The following is a 21,915-nucleotide window of genomic DNA, read 5'->3' on the forward strand; positions in this document are numbered from 1 at the left end:
AAGTTAGAGCATACCCTCACACTATGCATACACATGAGCTCAAAATTGCTCAAAGACTTATTTATAAAACAAGACACCATAGAACTCCTAGAAAAGATCATAGGAAAAAAATTCTCTGACATAAATTATAGCAATGTTTTCTTAGGTCAGCCTCCCAAGACAATAGAAATAAAAACAAACAAATGGTACATAAGCCAATTACAAGCTTTTGCACAGCAAATGAAATATAAACAAAACAAAAAGACAACCTATGGAATGGGAGAAAGCATATGTGAACGATGGCACAGGGGCTTAATTTTCAAAATATACAAACAGCTTCTACAACTCAACAGCAACAAAAAATCCAATCAAAAAATGGACAGGAAAACCTAAACAGAAACTTCTCCAAAGACATACAGATGTTCAAAAGGCACACAAAAAGATGCTCAACATCACTAATTATCAAAGAAATGCAAGTTAAAATGACAATGACGTATCACCTCACACCAATCAGAAAGGCTATCACTAAAAAGTCTACAAATAACAAATGCTAGAGAGGGTGTGAAAAAAAGGGAACCCTCTTACACTGTTGGTTAGAATGTAAACTGGTGCAGCCACTATGGAAAACAGTATGGAGGTTACTCAAAAAAACTAAAAATAGTTCCCATATGCCCTAGCAACCCCACTCTTAACCAGAGAAAAGAAAACTCTAATTCAAAAAGATACATGCACTATTCACAATATTCAAGACATGAAAACAACCTACATGTCCATCAGATGAATGGATAAAAAACAAATGGTGTACACACACAAACACACACACACACGGAATATTACTCAGCCATCAAAAGGAATTAATGCTATTTGTACCAACATGGATTGAGCTAGAGAACATACTAATTGAATTAAGTCAGAAGGAGAAAATAAATACTGCATGCTATCACTTATATGCAGAATCTAAAATACAACACAAATCAACATATCTATGAAACAAAACCAGATTCACAGATACAGAGAACACACTTGAGGTTGCCAAGGTGGAGGAAGGGACTACAGGTGGGATGGAACGGGAGTTTAGGATTAGCCGATGCAAACCCATATACAGAATGGATAAGCAACAAGATCCTACTGTGTAGCACAGGAACCTATATTCAATATCCTGTGCCAAACCATAACGGAAAAGAATATGAAAAAGAATATGTATATGAATAACTGACTCCCTTTTCCATACAGAAGATATTACCATAACACTTTAAATCAACTGCACTTCATTAAAATCAAATAAAAAATAAATAAATCGTTAAACGGCGGGGGGCGGGGGGGGGGGGGGACAGAGACAGCCAGAAAGGTTAATGGTCTAAATCAACACTTCTAGTTTTTTCTCATAATGGCACATAGAAAATGACCATATTTATCTGGCCCATCAGAAATCAGACTGATTACAAGGTACTCTGTGTACCCTAAGAGGTGCCCCTCAAGATTTAAGGGAAGCAGTCTTTAAACACAACTGTAACCCAGGTGCAGCACACCAACAGCCATAGGCAGGAATATCTGGACTCGAGAATGATCTAGGGGTTATAAGTATTCTATATGGTGGTACATAGCACTCCTATTTTTATTAACAAGACCTTGCAGTTACAGAATAGGAATTATATTTAGAATAGAAAATCTTTTCCAAATAAAGAGCTTTATGACCCTCAGTCCTGACCAGAGGTTGGGCAAGGATCTCACTAAATTCCGCTACTTGGGGATTTCAATACATGCTGAGGCTAATTCAGTATCTCCTCAAATAGGCTGTAAATCCCAAAGATCAAGTTTTCCTCTTTCTTTATTTCACAACTGCCTTTAAGGCAGGATTTTGTTAAATGACTGCCTATTCCCTATGTAGACCACCACCTGAGTTCTGATCACATAACTTGAAAACTACCTAAGTGTCTGTCCCAAATATACAATAAATTCTGAAACCAAAGACGGTGCTGCATTCATCACCGTTTCCCCAGCATTGGCACAGTACTGTCACAAAATAACAGATGCTCGGTAAACGCACACTGAATTAAACCGAACTGATGAACTAAACAGTACACTGGACTGTCTTCAAACAGATGGACCCAAAATGTAGACTAGAGGAGTGAAAATTACAAGGACTAGGGCCGTAAAGTGAGATGTAGCTAGGACTAAGTCCTGTCAGAAAGTTCTACATGGAGAAAATAGGAGATGAAGATGGCACACTCAGGGGAATGACAGTTCTCTTTGTAGAATCAAAGTTGTGTCTCAATAGAACACAATTAGGTAAAAGAGAAAGGGAATGCAAACCAATTCTTGACATTAAGGTGAGTCCATGTACTTTCCATATGTTTATACACAGTTCAGTTCAGTTGCTCAGTCGTGTCCGACTCCTTGCAACCCCATCAATCACAGCACGCCAGGCCTCCCTGTCTATCACCAACTCCTGGAGTTCACCCAAACTCATGTCCATTGAGTCGGTGACCCCCTCCAGTCATCTCATCCTCTGTCGTCCCCTTCTCCTCCTGCCCCCAATCCCTCCCTCCCAGCATCAGGGTCTTTTCCAATGAGTCAGAAACTCTTTGCATCATGTGGCCAGAGTATTGGAGTTTCAGCTTCAGCATCAGTCCTTCCAAAGAAAACCCAGGACTGATCTCCTTTAGGATGGACTGGTTGGATCTCCTTGCAGTCCAAGGGACTCTCAAGAGTCTTCTCCAACACCATAGTTCAGAAGCATCAATTCTTCAGCACTCAGCTTTCTTCACAGTCCAACTCTCACATCCATACAAGACCACTGGAAAAACCATAGCCTTGACTAGACAGACCTTTATTGGCAAAGTAATATCTCTGCTTTTGAATATGCTATCTAGGTTGGTCATAACTTTCCTTCCAAGGAGTAAGCATGTTTTAATTTCATGGCTACAATCACCATCTGCAGTAGGTGGTGCTAATATTATAGCTATGTCAGACTTCTGGTAATATGTCTTACAAATGCAAGACTATGGAGCAGATTAAAATCAGACATAAGCACCTGCCGATAAACCACAGTACTTAATTCTTTCCAGAACATTTATTCACAAAACCCTTTACAAGTACTGAAGATGTGAATATGCATCAAACCAAGCAAATCACCCAAATGAATAGATTTTGATGCATTCGTTTTTGAGGGAAATAATGTGTCTGCTGGGAAATGATCAGGAAAATCAACATAATCAAAACTTTAATAAGTAAATTGTAGCATTAACAAATTTACATCCATTTCTGACTGCTGCTTATCAGTCTTACACATAAAAGCAATTTGTTATATCCATTTCTCAAGCATATTTCTATTATGTCTTTTATCAGCTACCTCCTTTGCCAAATACTCATTCCTAATTTTAATGGCTGTCAAAATCATGTATTTTAGACCTAGACTTTATCTACTCTTTAGGGAATTTCTATTTTAATGACAGAATTGACTCACATGATGTAGACATTTAAATACATATAAAGGGAGAATTTTATAAGACTGACACAAGGCTTTCTTTAGTCAGCTTTAAAATAGAGTATACGTATGTCATTTGAAGCATGCACACACACACACAAACACACTCTAAACACACTCCAAAATTCAGGTTGGAGAAAATATTCACTCAGTCTGTGAAAATCAATTAAAAGTATAATCTAGTATAATTGGCTATTTCTGGGAAGGATAAACTATATGTCAATTTTGAAAAGTATAACTTAAAAATGATTCTAATATTCAAATTTCTGATTTCAAAATATTTGACAAAGAAAATGAATATTTTGCAAGAATAAAAAAGTCTTATCTAGTCCTTCCCCTTCATTCTAAAAGCTGCACAAAAACAGGCCAGTCTAGACTGCTTTTCTAGATCTCTGAGAAAGACTACTTCACAGTCACCTTTAGTGAGTTGCTTTGACAACTGTGGGCCACCTCAGCTTAGCCTAAATCCTGTCTGAACTCTTTGCTCATTTCCATATATCCAGCCCTTGGAGGTGGTGTCATACTGATGACTACTCAGTACCTTTGGATTAAGAATGCAAATAATGACTCACAACCCATAAGAGCAAAGAAAATTATTTTCCATATAGTTTTTATTCAAATCAAGTCACTTCATAAAGCCAGGAAGCTGAAGTCTCAGCTTTCCACATTTATCCCATATTAAAAATTCCATAGTGGACTCCTGTGCAAATTAAACAAAAACCTGAGTTTGCCAATTTGCCTGAAAAAATGCTTTAAATGTGTTAATTATAGGTAGCAAAGACAATACCTACAATTTGCACGAAACTGTAACACAATCAACAATAATGTTCCACAAACGGGACAGGTAACTGCCTAGATGGAAACCTGTCCTCCGGCAAGAAGGAAGCCAGTACTCGGTCTCTCCACTCTCCATGCTGACCCTGAATGCTATGCAGAGCAGCCGGTATTCCTCAGAGAGGAACAGCTGCAATCTTATATACACTTTTATGAAGCACAGTCCAAAGGAGACAGGCTAACAGCAAAGATGCTGCCACATCAAATCAATGTAATAGCAGATTGAAGACAGATCTTTAGCGGATAGGATTGCTTTCCATTTCCTTACTCTAACAATCAAGTGTCAAAATGTCCTCTTCCAAATCTCAATAGAATTTTTGTTACTTATCTGATACTCATAGGAAAAAGGTGTATTGTTTTGAGTGATCGCCTGCATAAGCAGGAAGAATAGATTTTATAAGCCTAAAGATTTTATGGATAGAAAAAAAAAACTTAGCTGTATAACCTGATCAAGTATAAACAATAACTGAATCAATGTAATGCTGTACAGACTTCAAATAAAAACTTAACAGGTTAGCTAAAACAATTTTTTCTACCATGATAATAGTAATAATAATAATCACGCAGGTAACAGCAAGTGTATTTTTCTAATGCAAAGCTCTCGGTATCACTAATATCTGCTACTGACCCTACTAGAAAAGACTGCCTTAATGTGGCCCAAGTAGATTAAAGAGTGAAAAACTGCAGGTCCTGGCATCTCAGTATAATATAATTTGATACACTTTCAGTTTTGCATGGGAAACTTGAACCATTTTCTCTCCCAAAGGATAGATGGAATTAGAACAGATAGAAAAAAGGCAGTTCTATGACACCACCACAGAGACAGTCTTTAAACAGACAGTGGGTCAGACTACTATAAATCTATTATGATATATATACATAATTCTGACCATAAAAAGGACAAATATTTCTGGTCTCTAGTCTAGCATGCAAAGAGCTTCAGTTCAGTTCAGTCGCTCAGTCACGTCTGACTCTTTACAATCCCATGAATTGCAGCATACCAGGCCTCCCTGTCCATCACCAACTCCTGGAGTTCACCCAAACTCATGTCCATCAAGTTGGTGATGCCATCCAGCCATCTCATCCTCTGTCGTCCCCTTCTCCTCCTGCCCGCAGTCCCTCCCAGCATCAGGGTCTTTTCCAATGAGTCAACTCTTCCCATGAGGTGGCCAAAGTACTGGAGTTTCCGCTTCAGCATCAGTCCTTCCAAAGAACACCTAGGACTGATCTCCTTTAGAATGGACTGGTTGGATCTCCTTGCAGTCCAAGGGACTCTCAAGAGTCTTCTCCAACACCACAGTTCAAAAGCATCAATTCTTCAGCCCTCAGCTTTCTTCACAGTCCAACTCTCACATCCATACATGGCCACTGGAAAAACCATAGCCTTGACTAGACGGACCTTTGTTGGCAAAGTAATGTCTCTGCTTTTGAATATGCTATCTAGTTTGGTCATAACTTTCCTTCCAAGGAGTAAGCGTCTTTTAATTTCATGGCTGCAGTCACCATCTGCAGTGATTTTGGAGCCCCCCAAAATAAAGTCTGACACTGTTTCCATGGTTTCCCCATCTATTTCCCATGAAGTGAGCTTAAAAGTTATCAATTCCATCCTCACAGGAAAAGAAGTTGAACAAACTGAAAATCAACAGCTCTTTTTGGATCTATGGGAGAAAGGAGGTCACAGAGCAAACTGCCACCCCTCAACTTTGAGAGAGGTGGATACAAAGTATCATAGCTAGCTGGAGCAGAAGCCCAGAAGCAAAGACCACTGCTGCTGGGCAGGACTGGGGCAGGGAAACCTAAACTGTAATTGACAACACCCTGGAGGTTCAGTGAGGACGAACTTCAGAGTTAAAAATTCCAGAGGGGCTATGTCTTGTCAGAGAGTTCTCATACTTTTGTTAGTTTTACCTCCAGCGGGATCGCCAGGTTCACTGTGAGGACTGGAGAAAAATCCCATCATGCTTCAGCAGAGGGAGGGGAAATGTGGCCACTTTGAAATACAATTGGAGCACTTTGTCCTTCTTAACAAGGCTTGCTGTAGGGACTGAAATAGATACCCCCAAATTTCGGTGTTGAAGTCCTAATTCCCAGTCCCTCACAAGGTGACCTTACTTGAAAATAAAATCTTTGCATATGTAATTAGTCAAGTTAGGATGAGGTTATACTGGAGTAGGGTGGGCCTCTAGTCCAATACCATTAGTGTCCTTCAAAGAAGAGGAAATCTAGACACAAACATACACCAAGGGAGAATGCCAGGTGAAAGCTGAAGACTGGGTGATGCTTCTACTGGTTAAGGAATGCCAAAGGCTGCCAGCAAATCAGCAGAAGCTAGAGACAAGGCAGTGAACAGATTCCTTCTCACAGCCCTCAGAAGGCACCCAACCTGCCAAAACTCATCATGGGCTTCAAGCCTCCAGAACTGGGGTGATAAATTGTCGTTTAAGCCATATAGTTTGTGGTGCTTTATTAAGAAAGCCCTGGCAGATCTAATATACCTGCCCTACTATTACATTAGCCCCAAACCAACTGGGCTTTTCCCAGAGTATAACTAAGTTGCTGTTGTTCAGTCACTAAGTCGTGTCCAATTCTCTGCAACCCTATGGACTGTAGCATACCATGCTTCCTTGTCCTTCACTATCTTCTAGAGTTTGCTCAAATTCACATCTATTGAGTGAGTGATACTACCTAACCATCTAATTCTCTGCCGCCTTCTTCTCCTTTTGCCTTCAATTCTTCCCAGCATCAGGGTCTTTTATAATGAGCTGGCTCTTTGCATCAGGTAGCCAAAGTAACTAAGCCGAGAAACGCCCAATTCCAGCCTGCTCTAGCCTTTCATGTGGGGAAAGGGAAATACCCAACTCCAGCACCCTCTAGCCTTCTTGTCTCACTTAAAGCGGGGTTGGGGAGCAAGAGATACTTGGAAAGGTCACAGAGGCACTGCCTCATGAAAAGACTAAAAGCTCATCACAGGACAACAGACTGCTTCTTTCCATCACTGTCATACCTCACTGCCACATCAGCAGTACTTCTAAATAACAGGGACATGCAAAGAAAGAACCACACATCTCAGACCTCACTTTAGCAGAAGTCCTGCGTGCTGCGTGCATGTGTGTGCTCAGTTGCGTCCAACTCCCTGCAACCCCATGGACTGTAGCCCACCAGACTCCTCTGTCCACGGCATTTTCCAGGCAAGAATACTGGAGTGAGTTGCCACTTGTACTCCAGGGCATATTCCTCCCAGATAAACATAAAAACTCATACCAAAGGCCTACTTACTTCTAGTCCTTTTACACTCTACATTATGTCTAGCTTTCAACAACAACAAAAGTACAGGATATATTAAAACACACAAAGAGATGGTTTGAAGCAACTTTGCAAGCATCAGAATCACACTCAAATATGGCAGAGATGCTGGAATTACCAGACAGGAATCTAACACAACCATGATTAATATGCTAAGGGATCTAATGGAAAAACTGACAACATATAAGAACATTTGGGTAAAGTAAGCAGAGAAATGGTAACACTAAGAAAGAATCAAAAGAAAATGCTAAAAAGAAAAAACATTAACAGAAATGAAGAATGTCTTTGATGGGTACATCAACAGTCTACACACAGCTGAGGAAAGAATCACTGAACTTCAAGATATGTCAACAGAAACTTTCAAAACTGCAACACAAAGAGCAAAAAGACTGGGCATGGGGCTGGGAAATCAAACAGAATATCCAAGAACTATGGGACAAATACACCTGGTATAATATATACAAGGTGGCAATATGATAAGGATTAAAAAAGGAGGAAAAGTTCAGAATAAATATTTGAAGCAATAATGAATGAGAATTTCCTCAAATTAATGAAAGATACCAAACCACATATCTAGGAAGCTCAGACAGAACCAAGCAGGAAAAATAGCAAAAATCTACTGGAGTGGGTAGCCCTTCCCTTCTCCAGGAGATCTTCCCAACCCAGGAATCGAATCTAGGTCTCCCACATTGCAGGCAGATTCTTTACCAGCTGAACCACAAGGGAAACCCAAGAATACTGGAGTGGGTAGTCTATCCCTTCTCCAGCGGATCTTCCTGACCCAGGAATTGAACCAGGGTCTCCTGCATTGCAGGTGGATTCTTTACCAACTGAGCTATCAGGGAAGCTCCAGAAAATCTACACTTAGGCATATTATGTCGAAACTGCGGAACATCAAAGACAAAAGAAAAAAACCCAGAAGGAAGCCAGCGGAGTGGGAGCGGGGTGATGAAGACAGCTTCACATATAGAGAAGCTAGGATAAGAATTATATCAGACCTCTCTTCATAAACCATGAAAGCAAGAAGAGACTGGAGGGAAATATTTCCTGTGTTGAAAGAAAAATACTAACCTAGAATTCCATATTCAGTAAAATTATCTCTCAAAAGTGAAGACGTATTAATACTTTCTTAGACAAAAGTTAAGGGAATACATTGTCAGTAAACTTGCCTTTCAAATAATGTTAGTTCTTCAGAAAGAACAAAAATGATGCAGGTCAGAAATGTGGATCCACATAAAAAAAGGAAGAGCACTGGGAAAGGAATAAATGAAGGTAAAGTAGAAATTTTATTTTCTTATTCTTAATTATCGTAACAGATAATAGTGTCAAAAGAATAATAGTAACAATGTGTTCAGTGATTATAGTTTATAAATGAGTGAAATGAATGACATTAGTATTATAAGACACAGGAGTAAGAAATTATGAATGTTATCTACCCATGAAGTACTACAGTGTTACAGTTGAACTTGGAATGTTATAAATGTATATTCAAAAATCAAAAGATAACTACTAGAAAAATTTTTAAGAACCATAATTAATATACTAAGAGAAGAAAAATGGAATCATATATAAAATGCTCAGTAAGTCAGAGGAGGCATAAAGGAAAAGAAAACAAACAAAAAAGAAAAAACGAAAGTGATGAAAAAAATAGTATAAATAAAACAGAAGAAAGGGTAGGATTTTTTAAAAGCCAAAAACTACCTTAATATGTGTCCTTTTCATTGTAAACAGAAAAATATGGGTATCTGGGACGTTTTCTTTAAATATAAAACAAGCAAAGTTTTTGAAACTTTAGTATGTAGCAATCACATGAAACTTCATTGTGTCACAAATTCTAAAAGCAAAGAGCAGACCATTCATTCCAAACTCCTAACAATTGCCCTCATTTTTATTATTAACTTACTAATCTAAACTTTTATCATGGAAATGGCAACCCACTCCAGTATTCTTGCCTGAGAAGTCTTAAGGACAGAGGAGCCTGGTGAGCTATAGTCCATGGGGTCACAAAAGAGCTGCATGTGACTCAGGGACAAAACAACAACAATAAGCAATCTATGGGGGCAATGAATATGGTAAGCATGAAGCTATCTACACCACACATCATCCAATTATCATTTATTCATACACACCAACAGTATGAGTGCATAACATTTATTGTTATATATTTTCCAGTTTAATATTATTTAAACATTCACACTGCCATGTTTGCCAATTTGGTATTCCATTATGTTTATATATCTTACCATTTAGACAGCTGCTTCCCTCATCTACTTTTTCAGACAGTTTTTTTCACTATAAGCATGCTGACAGGGATAATTTAATATTAACTACTTTTTTCTTATTGTATTTTCTTAGAATATATTTTCCAAAATGGACTCACTGGAGCAAAGCACATGTATAACCTTAGAGCGCTTAATACATATAGGTTAAAGGCGTGCTGCGATTCATGGGGTTGCAAAGAGTCGGACACGACTGAGCGACTGAACTGAACTGAAACTATGAAAGGAATGAAAGTGGACTAAAAGGAAGGAACACATATTGAAAGGGCAGGCAGAACAACCCTGTGGAGTGTATCCCATGAACAGATAGTTCAGTACTACTGAGGAAGAAAGGGGAAAAGAGAAATGGCAGAATGGAAGAAAATTAAGTTGAACCGATACTCCTGAATAAAATTAAGAAGGGTCTTTTATACCATAAGTCCAGGATTTTACCCTGCATAACAGAAGCTAAAAGAACTTTGAGAAAGGGAAACAGAACATTATCATTATTTGGCTGTTTGAAAATAGAAGTAGAAAAATTAAGAGGGCTGATTACGAGACCATCAACAGAGACCAGGAGAGAGATATTGAAGGCATGAAGGAGGGGAGTGGAGGGGGACAAGAGGAGGACTCACATATAAGAGATAGCCAAGAAGTACATTTTGATGATTAACTTATTCTGTGTAGTAGGGCTGAAAAGGTGCAGAGGAGCGGTGAAGAAAAGTTAAACTCATCACCGCACCTAGTATTTCATTTAAAATGCTTACACTACAATTGCCTCTGAAGCCAGGGTCCCATCTTATTCACCATTTTATCTCCCATGCCTGTCACAGTGCTTAGTATGCTGTAGTTACTCAGTAAGTTTTTAAATGAAATAAATGTGTGGATACTGCCATTTGCTAAGAAAGAAAATAAAGGAGGAGGAACACATTGAGATTGGAAAAACAGTATAATTTTGAGCTACTTCAATCTCTCACACGTCACTTAGCAGACAGCAATCTCACTATAAAGAATTATTAAGGAATAAAGATATAATTGAATGTCAGCTATCTATCTGTCTACCCATCCATCCATTCATTTAGTTACCTGAAAGGAGATTAGGAGATGATGATGTGTAAGGATTTAGAAGATTGAATTTGAGTTGCTAGCAAAAATATTAACCAGAGACAGAGTATCTGATGGTGAATCTGGCCAAGTACGCACTCACTGAAGCAGGAATGCATTTTTATATGTTAAAGTTCATGAAGATATATAATATTCTTTTCAACTTTGAAATATGCTATTTCAACACTGTGTCAGTATCTTAAAATATCCCTTCAAAATTATCCAGAGAAACAGTGACAGATACAAGTTAAATCAATGTATAACCATTTCCATAATCTATGTTTTTATTCCTTGGCAAAGACACTCATTTCCTTAGCAATGTTCAATTTTTACTTTATTTTGATTAAAGACTTAGAAACACAATGTGATGTTTTATGTTGTTTTTTTTTTCCTACAAGAAAATCATACCACATATTTCAGAGGCATCCAGAATATTGTTAACAAAGGCTAAAATTAACATTACCGAGAAAACTGTACTGAGGAAAATACTATAAATACAAACACACTTGTACATTCTCTTCATTCCTTATGAAGCTCATAGCCCCACAAAAACTACCAGTGTCCTTTTGCATTGTCCTTCAAGCGTCCCCCCTGTACAAAGGACCTGCACCTGGATGTAAACATATCAGAACTGCGGTAAAAATTCCTGGCCAGCAGGAATGCACATGGGGAGTAGGGGTGGGGTAGAGTTTCATGTAGCAGCTGTCTCAAAAGAAGGAAATTGGAAGAGGATGCAAATCCTTTCTCTCCCAGGCTGCTGGCCTCAATTCAGGCAAATAATTTGCTTCTGGAGGATTAACCTCCCTCCCTTCAAAACTATCTAATCTTTCTATATACAAATGCCACCAATATCTTTGTAGGTCAATTAATTCTACAAAGGACATTATTTACAGAGCAAAGGTAACTTAAAGACATTGGATAAAGAAAATAGAGAAATACACGTGAGAATTCAACTAGATTACTGGTTCCCTAAAAAATGCTGTTGACAAAATAATGAAATAATAAATTCTTGCTTTAAGTACTCAATAAATACAAGTAAATGTTAAATCAAATATGCATAAACTACACACGCACACACACACGCACACACACACACACACACAGAAGAATGAGGGTTTTGGGGAGAAAAAAAGCAATATTCTGATTTGACACATATATACAAGCAGTCCCCATCTCAAAATAACTCTTTCATTTTCTCTACTTTCCAGAATGCCACAATAGGAGCTTCATGAGAGGAAAAACCTGGATGTTTAAAAAAAAAAAAAAAAAGCCTTACTGCTTAAGAAGAACAGAAAGAGAAGAATCAAAGGCAAAAACAGTCTGAAGTTGTCTGCCAGGGAAAACTGCTGGGCAGAACCAGTCTACCTCCTCTTGATGTTCTTTTGACCCTAAACCCCTTTTTCTACACTCCCCTTGGTTCCCACTTCAGTTTTCCCAGTACCTGCAAAGATTCTAATCCTTTACTTCAGATCTGTCAACAGCATATTCATTTACAAAGGCTAAACTGGGATGGGAAATCATTCAGAGATCAACGTAAACTAGTCCATACTACCTTGAGGTCAACTGGCATTGAAAAAGGGCTTTTTCAAAGTTGTGTGTACTTCACTGTATTCATATGGTAACTGTATTTTCTCACTGTAAAAGTGTCATATGATACAGAAATTGACAAGCAACTGGCAAGACTTTTGAGTGTTTTGATTGGGGCATGGAAGAAGTTAATCTTGGATTTTACCTAAGATCAATACTATATTTCTGAATGTGCTTATAAAGTGGAGAGCTTGAAGTGTATACACCCTGCACCCCTTGAAAGAAGGGGACAGAGTGGGAGGAGGCAGAGTTCAGAGGGCACCCAAGACAAACTATAATTCAGAACTTGGTGTAAGGCAGGCTCCGGAAGCAATGCCTCCTTACTTTCTCTGAACTCAACCTTCCTAACCTTCCTTCCCCTCAATCCAGAATTCAATGTACATATTATCAGTGATGGGGTTCAGGACACACTTTCCCAAAATATAGCATGTTGGCATATTGATGGACTCTCTGGCCTTCCCCTTCTCCCGTGAAGCAGATCATAAGACTACCTTATGAAAGGTTGGAGAAGGAAATGGTAACCCACTCCAGTATTCTTGCCTGGAGAATTCCATGGACAGAGGAGCCTGGTGGGCTACAGTCTATGGGGTCACAAAGAGTCAGACATGAGTGAGTGACTAACACTGACTTACTACTTATGAAAGGTATTCTCTCTCTTCCTAGAGGGAAGGAGCTTCCTCATCTCTGAAGATAGACAGACACTGAGAGGAATCCAAACAAACATGTCTTGCTAAGTTTCCCTCAGTTTATTACCCTTAGCTCACATCCTTCAGTCCCAGTACATGTGTCCATGACTTTCTGCTTTTCATCAAACCTGGCATAAAATGCTCAGGTTTAAGTGCTTTCCATATCACATAAAACACTCAATAAATTTGTATGCTTTTCCCTTCTTATGAAGGACCTAAGCTACTCCATTTTGTTAAAAGAAAAACTCCATTTTGTAAGGTCCCGGGAAAAGAGCCTTTGGAAATCCAAGAGCCTTTGGAAATCCCCTGACCTCACCCCACCGCCCACGAGCCAACCAGATCCCAAACCAAAATCTCCTGACTTAACTCAGGAACTTGTGGTCTACCTAGACAATAGGGACCAATCAAGAACCAACACACACCCTTTGAAAGAAAGTGACCAATCAGACGTCCCCCTACCTAGAAATCCTTTTTTTCTATGTATACTCCCTATAGAAGCAATGTAATCCACAACCCGGGGCTCCTCCCTATAGCCGCTGAATCAGTAACGGTGGGAGCCCCAGCTGGAGCTTGGTAATAAAAACTCTCTTGCTTTTGCATCGGATATCGGTTCCTGGGTGGCTGCTGGGAGATTTTGCGACTTGGGCATAACACTTAACCTGCCTAGAACCTAGAAAGGTAGAAGGAAAACAGTTTTTCCTACTCTCACTGGTATTATAGATTAACATTGTGAATCAAACAGGCTTTTATGGGTTAGTTGAGATACTATCATTTAAAATACTGTTTATATAAAAATGATTGTACTGAAATGCCAAACATCAAATTTAAAATAAATTTACAGCATAATCAAAATTGATGCCTGCCTCCTAGGTAAGACATAAAGTAAGAGGATGAAGTGTAATGGCTTCTGGGTTGGGACTCTCAAAGCAGAACACTAGGTCTTTGGCATCTTGGATATGGTGGATCAGTAGGAAAGTATGCTCTTTTTAAAGGTGGAGCTGAAGTTTTCAGTCTTTTTCTGTTAAAGAAAAAATTACCCATGACACTTGTTAAAACAGTAAGGTAGACTTTATTTGGACTATCATGATAGGCATAAGGAATACAATGGGGTGTCGCAGTAAGGGAGAGAGGCTGGGCTCAACTCAAGAAGTGGAGATTTATAGCCATGGGATAGGGGGCAGTCCATGGACAGAAAATTACTAAGAGGATAGGATAATTCTTTGACAAACTGACCTAACAGAATACTTGCTGAAAGCAGGCCAGGATGATCAGATATTTCCTAGGTGGGTGGTAGGGAACAAGAAATTTGGACAGATATCAAGGGTGACCAGATACTGACGGTGAGGATTCTGGCTAAGCTGACATAGCAAGATTCTTCAAAATACACTTCACAAAAACAGAGATGGAAGCTCAAGGTCAGACCTAGTGAAGCAGAGGGCTCAGAGGAGTCTGAATAAAGTTTGGTCAAGAGGAGAATCTCTGTCAACTCTTAATTTCTCTAGGCTAAAGTAAAGCTGGCAACCTGGCTGTTATCAGAAGTGAGGACATTCCAGGTCATGTGGCTCTGTGGGGAGAGGAAAGCGAAAGGACTGTGTGTGCACTGCTCCTCTCTGAAGTAGGTGAGACAGAGCCTCAGAGCTGAACTGATGTGACAAGGAAGGAGTGTGTGAAAAGTTAACTTAGAGTTAATTATCCTGGGTTGGGAGATATTTAGGGAGATAAAATATACTGCTATTGTTTAGTCGCTAAGTGGCGTCCGATTCTTTGGTAACCTCATGGACGATAGCCTGCCAGGCTCCTCTGTCTATGGGATTTCCCAGGCAACAATACTGGAGTGGGTTGCTATTTCCTTTCCCAGGGGATTTTCCCGACTTGGGAATTGAACTTGTGTCTCCTACATTGGCAGGCAGATTCTTTACCACGGAGCCACCAGGGATATACTGAGTAAATGTAAAATTATTTGTGGTTTGCTAGTGAACAAAACAATTGTCATAGAACTTCTAAAGGATCTTCAGTTCAGTCGCTCATATGTTATAAAGGATCTTACCTTATGACATATTTACAGTCTAGGTATAGGTAATAATAGAGCAGGACTTCTCATGGAAGACCTCTAATACTCTTGTGATTTGCCATTTTTATTACTGTGAAGTTTAACTAAATTAAATATCAGAGCAATAGCAGAGCAAATGACTATACTGATACTATACCTAATATTTTTTTAATACTTTTTTTAAAAATTAAGATTTCATCACCATCGTCCTTTATACTTTGCTACATATGAGAAAAGGCCAAGTACAAAGCTGAACTTCTCTGTCCTTCCAGCTTGAGTATCTCCAGGTAGGATGGTTGGAGAACAAGGACTCAGTTAAAATAAATTATTCAAGGGGAAGAGGAGTCAGGTCTTAAGAGAATGGACCTGATACTGGTGGGATAGAAGGAATTCTGCTCTGGGGAAAAAAGGTACATGGGATCTAGAGAAAGGACTGGGTACCTCCTTCCTCTTCCACTTAGCTCAGTCCTCCTTGGCCCCCTATCCCTTCTTCTCAGCTCCACCCTCAGCCCCATCCTTCTCCCAGCTCTCTTCCTTCCCTCCTACCCCTAATCATAATTCTAAGGTATCTCCATCAGTTAATTCCAGCAGTGGGCTAGGGCCCAAACTGGATCTGAAGGAAGAAAAAATGACTCATACAAATTAAAAAAAGATGTTGAGCCTCGGTTATTTCTGCAACCAGAGAATTAAAACACAGATACTTTGAAAAGGTATTGAACTGGAGCTCAGGAGGGTATGTAGTCAGACTGCTTTTCTCAACATCCGCACATCTGTATGACTCAATTTAAAGAAGCATAATCTGGTTAAGGTTTAAATGATAAAAATTTCAAAGAATTTTTACAATCTACAAAATTCCTGGTATTTTGGATTTAAATAGGCAGAGAATACTAGAATAACCAAAATTTTATATTTTTATAATAATATACTTTGGCCACCTGATGCAAAGAGCTGACTCATTTGAAAAGACCTTGATGCTGGGAAAGACTGAGGGCATGAGAAGGGGATGACAGAGGATCAAATGGCTGGATGGCATCACTGACTCGATGGACATGAGTCTGAGTGAACTCCGGGAGTTGGTGATGGACAGGGAGGCCTGGCGTGCTGCGGTTCATGCGGTCACAAAGAGTCTGATACGACTGAGCGACTGAACTGAACTGAATCTCTAAATTAAGTATATGACTGTTTTCAATGGCTAGTGTACATTACAAGGCATGTGAAAGCTATGTCACCCTAGAACATTACATTCAAGTCAGTGATGCTTAACTCCAGATGTACATCATGATAATTCTGTGGGGTTGGGCTCAGGCACCTGTATTTTTAAAAGTTTCTTAGGTGATTCTGACACAAAATTCTAGTTAAGAGTGACTGTCTTAAAACTGTTAGTTGTTCAGTCATGTCTGATTCTTTGCCCATGGACTATAGCCTGGCAAGAATACTGGAGTGGGCAGCCATTCACTTCTCCAGGGGACCTTCCTGACCCAGGGATCAAAGCCAGGTCTCCTGCATTGCATGCAGATTTTACTGTCTGAGCCACCAGGGCAGGAAGACATTAAGATCTCACATACAGAGCTGCTTTGCTTACAGACCCATTACTAATCTCATCATCTCCTTGGTTTAGTTTTTATTTGATGAGTATTACAGGAGCACTTAAATAAACATTTAAACTTTCCTTTCCCACACCTCCAGAAAGTTATTTAAAACTAAACATTTCAAATGAAAGTTTAAAAAGTAATACATTTAAAGGTGGGCTGGGAACTAGGTTATTTACTTTGAAAAGTAAAGCTGTCAATCTACAGTGGAGAATAAGGAATCAAGAGGAGTGATGCTACCAGAGGCAGGGGAAGCTAGATGGTCATCAAATTCTTCCTGAAACATGTCCTAATGGCATGCCTTCATTATTTTCTTTACATCAATGACAACTTACCACGTAGGCTCACATTCAAATGGGAAGGAAAATATACCTTCAAGATGTAATCAATTTTCAATCATGTATTTAGAATTATCTCTGTAACCAGTACTCCTGCTAATATTAAAAATCAAGAGCTGACTGTACCATCTGGATATCATGAGTCAGTTTCTTAAACTCAATTCATTTCCTCTGGTTTTTCATCCATGTATCATGAAAAACTAAATTTTATAAACATACCTTGGGTCAAGAAGGCTTCTCAAAAACTTGAAAAGCAAAACCTGGTTCTGAACAGAAAAATAAAGAATACAATTAAATATTAACAAACTCTTCCAATTATGCTGTGATAAAGAATTTTACAACATCCCTTTAAAAAGCGTGCATGTGTATGTTTTACTTCTCGTAAGCTCTCTGTGCAGGTCTAAGAAATGCTGAAGAATCCTTTGGAGGTCAGTTCTTCTCAGTAATTCTAATCATTGTCACATATGCAATTCTGACTGCAGAAGAAACATAAATACATTGTTTTACCCCTCAATCCTTGCCAAAAAAAGCCCTCTGCTGAGACAAATCCTGTAACAGTTCTCAGCATGAAGACCCTTGGAATGGGTCCAGAGCAAGTGCTCTGACCTGCTCTGGCTGCACAGATGGGTTCACCCTGCCTCACCTGGTTCTCCCTGTGACAATGGCCAACTGTGAGACAGTTAACCTAGGTGAGGCTCACATAGCAACCACCACCAAAAAAGCTCATTAACTTTCCAATACAATCAGCTACAGAAGAGACAGCAAACTACAACAAGTTAAGCCTGGTGTGCTGCAGTCCATGGGGTCACAAAGAGTCGGATATGACTGAGTGACTGAACAACAACAATACTGTATGATATAAAAATTTTATAACAGTTCACTCATTAGTGCACAGGCGAGGCTTACCATGAAGCAAACATATCAGTTACACTAGGCCACCATAAAGCAATCATACTGCTTTTTCATTATCAATGCATGAGTTGTTATGCTTGTAAATAAATACAAATTTCTTTTTCACATTTTTTTCATTTTTGATGTCATAGTTTAATAATACAGATAACATATACAGTGCTTTTATAAGACATATTGATATGAGTGCTGATGGATGATTCATCTTGTAAATATACAACAGTATTGATAAATTTTGTTCAGTACTGTAAATGTATTTTCTCTTCCTTAAGATTTTCTTAATAACATTTTCGTTTCTCTAGCTCACCTATTCTAAGAATACAGTATATAATACATATAATATACAAAGCACGTGTTAATTGAAGGTTTCTGTTACTGGTAAGATTCCCAGCCAACAGTAGGCTATCAGTAGTTAGTCGAAAGTTATATAGGGACTTTTGCCTGCATTGGGATTGGCACCCCTAACCCCTGCGTTGTTCAAGAGTCAACTGTATATGTTTTTATATCCTTATCACTTTATCAATGCGCTTTTGGCCTATGGCCTCCCTTGTGGCTCAGCTGAAAAAGAATTCGCCTACAATGTGGGAGACCTGGGTTTGATCCATGGGTTGGGAAGATCTCCTGGAGAAGGGAAAGGCTACCCACTCCAGTATTCTGGCCTGAAGAATTCCATGGACTGTATAGTCCATGGGGCCACAGAGTCGGACCCGACTGAGTGACTTTTCTCTTCTTTCTTTTGGCCCACAGCCAAAAGATATATTCACTGAATTAACAAATGACTCCTTATCTTGAGTTAATGGACCTCATCATACTGGACAACCAACCCTATAGACCCAGGAGTCATTTTTTTACTCTACCCATCACATTCAACTAATTTCCAAGCCCCTCATATTTTATTTCACAAATGTATCTTACACTTGTCCTCTCCACTGGCACTGCTTTCATCCTGTCCTAACCATTTCTTGCCAAGACCTTTTGCCTTCCCACTGGTCTCACCTCTATTTGCTCTCTTTGCCAGCCCATTCTCCACACACAGAGTTAATATTCCATCAAATGAATCTACTGGTATCACTCCTCTGTCTCCAGCACACAGAAGATAGAGCATAATTTCTTAGCATTACATATATGACTGTCCAATATCATCCCCCAAACTCTTATTTTCCAGTCTCTATACATTTAATTCCTTCCTTCCAATATACCTTTTACAGATTAATCTAATGCTTCTTCCACCATCGTCTTCACCACATCATTCTCTGAATACGAATGCTGCTTCATGCCTTCAAGTCTTTACTTACCCAGAGCTCTTTATCTAGAATGCCCTTTTCAATTCTCTGCCTGGAAAACTGACACCAATTATTCAAGACCCAGTTTGGGCGTATCTGGGAACACTTGTCTGACTTGCTAACACAGTCCGTCATTCTCTCCTCTTGTTCCTACAGCAATTTCTATGTATGTCTGGTGTAGAGCTTATAACACTATACTGTGGTTATATAAGTGCTTCTCTATTCTACAGGAAAAATTAAGAAAAAGACTATATTCTTATTAGTGTCCCCCCAGAGCCTACCATACTGTGGTACAGAGTGGGGCCACAGTAGTATGCAGTGTGAATATGAATGAATGAAATGAAATGAAATCCATACCTTTATCACTTATGCCAGCTGCCTCCCCCCTCACTACTTTGGTTTCCCTCTTGCACACCTAACTTCTACTACTATGATTACCACTTGAGGACTTGGTTGTGCTACCTGCCCCTGTCACTGTCCTACTCTCTACCTCTATCACTTGTGGCCACAATGGTAGTGAGCAAAACTCACTAATAGCACTACCACAGTAGTGACAAATGGAATGCTGGTCCATTAGACAGTACTTCAAACTGAGCATCTTAGTATTCAGCATTAAAACAGCTGTATTCTAGCTAAGATTTTTCCCCAAAAAAAGTTCTAAATAGACAGCATTCGCCCAATAGGAGCACGATAGAAATCTAAACAAATAACATGAACTCCGAAGAGAATATGGTCATAGTCACTATAGAAAAAGATTAGAGTTGGGGCGGGGGGGAGGACCCTCTGTGGATTACAATTTTAGAGTAAGTACAGGTTATTTTTCCAAAAATGTTTCTGTGACAGTAATATTCATTATGCACAAAGATAAATTCCCTCATTTCTAGACTCAGATTATCACAGAATTGCTTCTAAGCATGCACATGCACACACACCATATGTAGAAACTGCTACTAAAAGGCAACAATGAACGGAAGAAGCCATCACAATAAACATTTCTTAGGTGGGTACTCAGTAACTGTCTCTCCACTAGATGCTCTGCAGAATTTACCTGAAGTTTCTTAATGACTGTTTCGATCTGTTCAGAAAAGTGAGTAGCAACCAGCTCTGCAGCTTTACAGGGCTTCAGGGCCACAAGTTCCTGTAACAAAAGAAAAAGATAAAAATAATCTTCAGTGTTAAATTTAAATAGAATTTCCATGGATGTGACGCATAATACCAACATCAATACTTTCATGAGCTTCTATACTGCTTTTCAGGAGACCTCAATATAGAGCCACAATTTAAAGACATATTACAAGTGAGCAAAATCAGAAAAACATCATGTTAAAAAAAATCAGATTTTTATATAAAAGGTAATTCAGAATTTGTAGAAAATGAAAGCACTAAAATTTTGGATTTAGGCCATGATATCTACAGCATGAATGTAAGAACAAAAGCTCCCCAAATTCCCTGCTAGTGAATTTACCCTTGAGCTTAAAGTAATAATTTAAAGAAGTGGAAAACAAAAAACAAAAAACCACAGTTGCAATTTCTTTAGCTAAGACTTCTGAAACTTTACCTCCAATGCCTTGTAGATTCTGAAACCAAAATTGTTTTAAGAAATTAACTTAAGGTCATAAGTCTTAAATGACACTAAGAGGTTGACCACTGTTAATAAGACCTATTTCTGTCAAATCTAAGACTTGCCATCTGCCCTCTCCTTGAACTTTCCTAGACACTACTGGCTATCCCTTTCTTCTTGAAACTCTCTTCTTTCTTGGTTTCTGTGACCCTATTCTACCTTTTCAATTGTATGATCCATAGCTAAAATGCAAAGACTGTCTATAGATCACATATTATACTGTCAAATAAAAATATGATGAACTATCATGACTGTAATATTCATGATATATATCTAATAATTTTGTGTTGGTATTTTAGGATTAATAATACTTAGTTGACACAAATAACTGCAGTTTATACTATTTTCATACAACACATCTCAAAATAGAAAAGGCACAACTAACCGATATCACATATAAAAAGGGGGATATTACTATTGATCTTCAGATATTAAAAAGATAAACCAATACAATATTGTAAAGTAAAAAAAAACAAAAAACAAAAAAAATTTTTTAATTGATTGGAAATCAAAAGTTGAAAAAAAGATAAATTATTATGAATTAATCTGTCAAGAATTTGAAAATTTAGTCAAAACGGCTAAATTCTTAGAAAAATGTAATTCAATAAACTGACTTAAGAAACAGAAAATCTGCATTGATTAGTCACTAAAGAAATTGAATGAATAGTCAAAAATCTTCCTGTATAAAACACTCCAGGCCCATACAGCTTCATTGGTAAGTTCCCAGCAATCATTTAGGGAAGAAATAATTACAAAGTTAATTAATCTCTTACAGAGAATAGAAAAAAGGAAATTTCTTCAGCTCAGCTCATTGTATAATAGTAGCAAAACTCTGATACCTAAACCCTGTAGAACATAAGGAAGGAAGGAAAATTATACATGGTCTT

General features: G+C 38.6%; 1 protein-coding gene across 3 annotated transcripts in view; it reads right to left on the bottom strand.

The window, feature by feature from the left end:
* VPS8 (VPS8, CORVET complex subunit) overlaps nucleotides 1–21,915 on the bottom strand; it is a 297,839-nt gene that overhangs the window by 115,101 nt on the left and 160,823 nt on the right. For all 3 annotated transcript variants that reach the window (XM_018047043.1, XM_018047049.1, XM_005675177.3), the window contains 2 exons: nucleotides 20,456–20,545; nucleotides 17,435–17,481 (listed from right to left, as the gene is read on the bottom strand). In XM_018047043.1, coding sequence (XP_017902532.1) covers nucleotides 17,435–17,481; nucleotides 20,456–20,545 — 137 coding nt within the window. The remainder of the gene's footprint in view (nucleotides 1–17,434; nucleotides 17,482–20,455; nucleotides 20,546–21,915) is intronic.

Source organism: Capra hircus, chromosome 1 (assembly GCF_001704415.2).
Source record: "Capra hircus breed San Clemente chromosome 1, ASM170441v1, whole genome shotgun sequence".
Lineage (NCBI taxonomy): Eukaryota > Metazoa > Chordata > Mammalia > Artiodactyla > Bovidae > Capra > Capra hircus.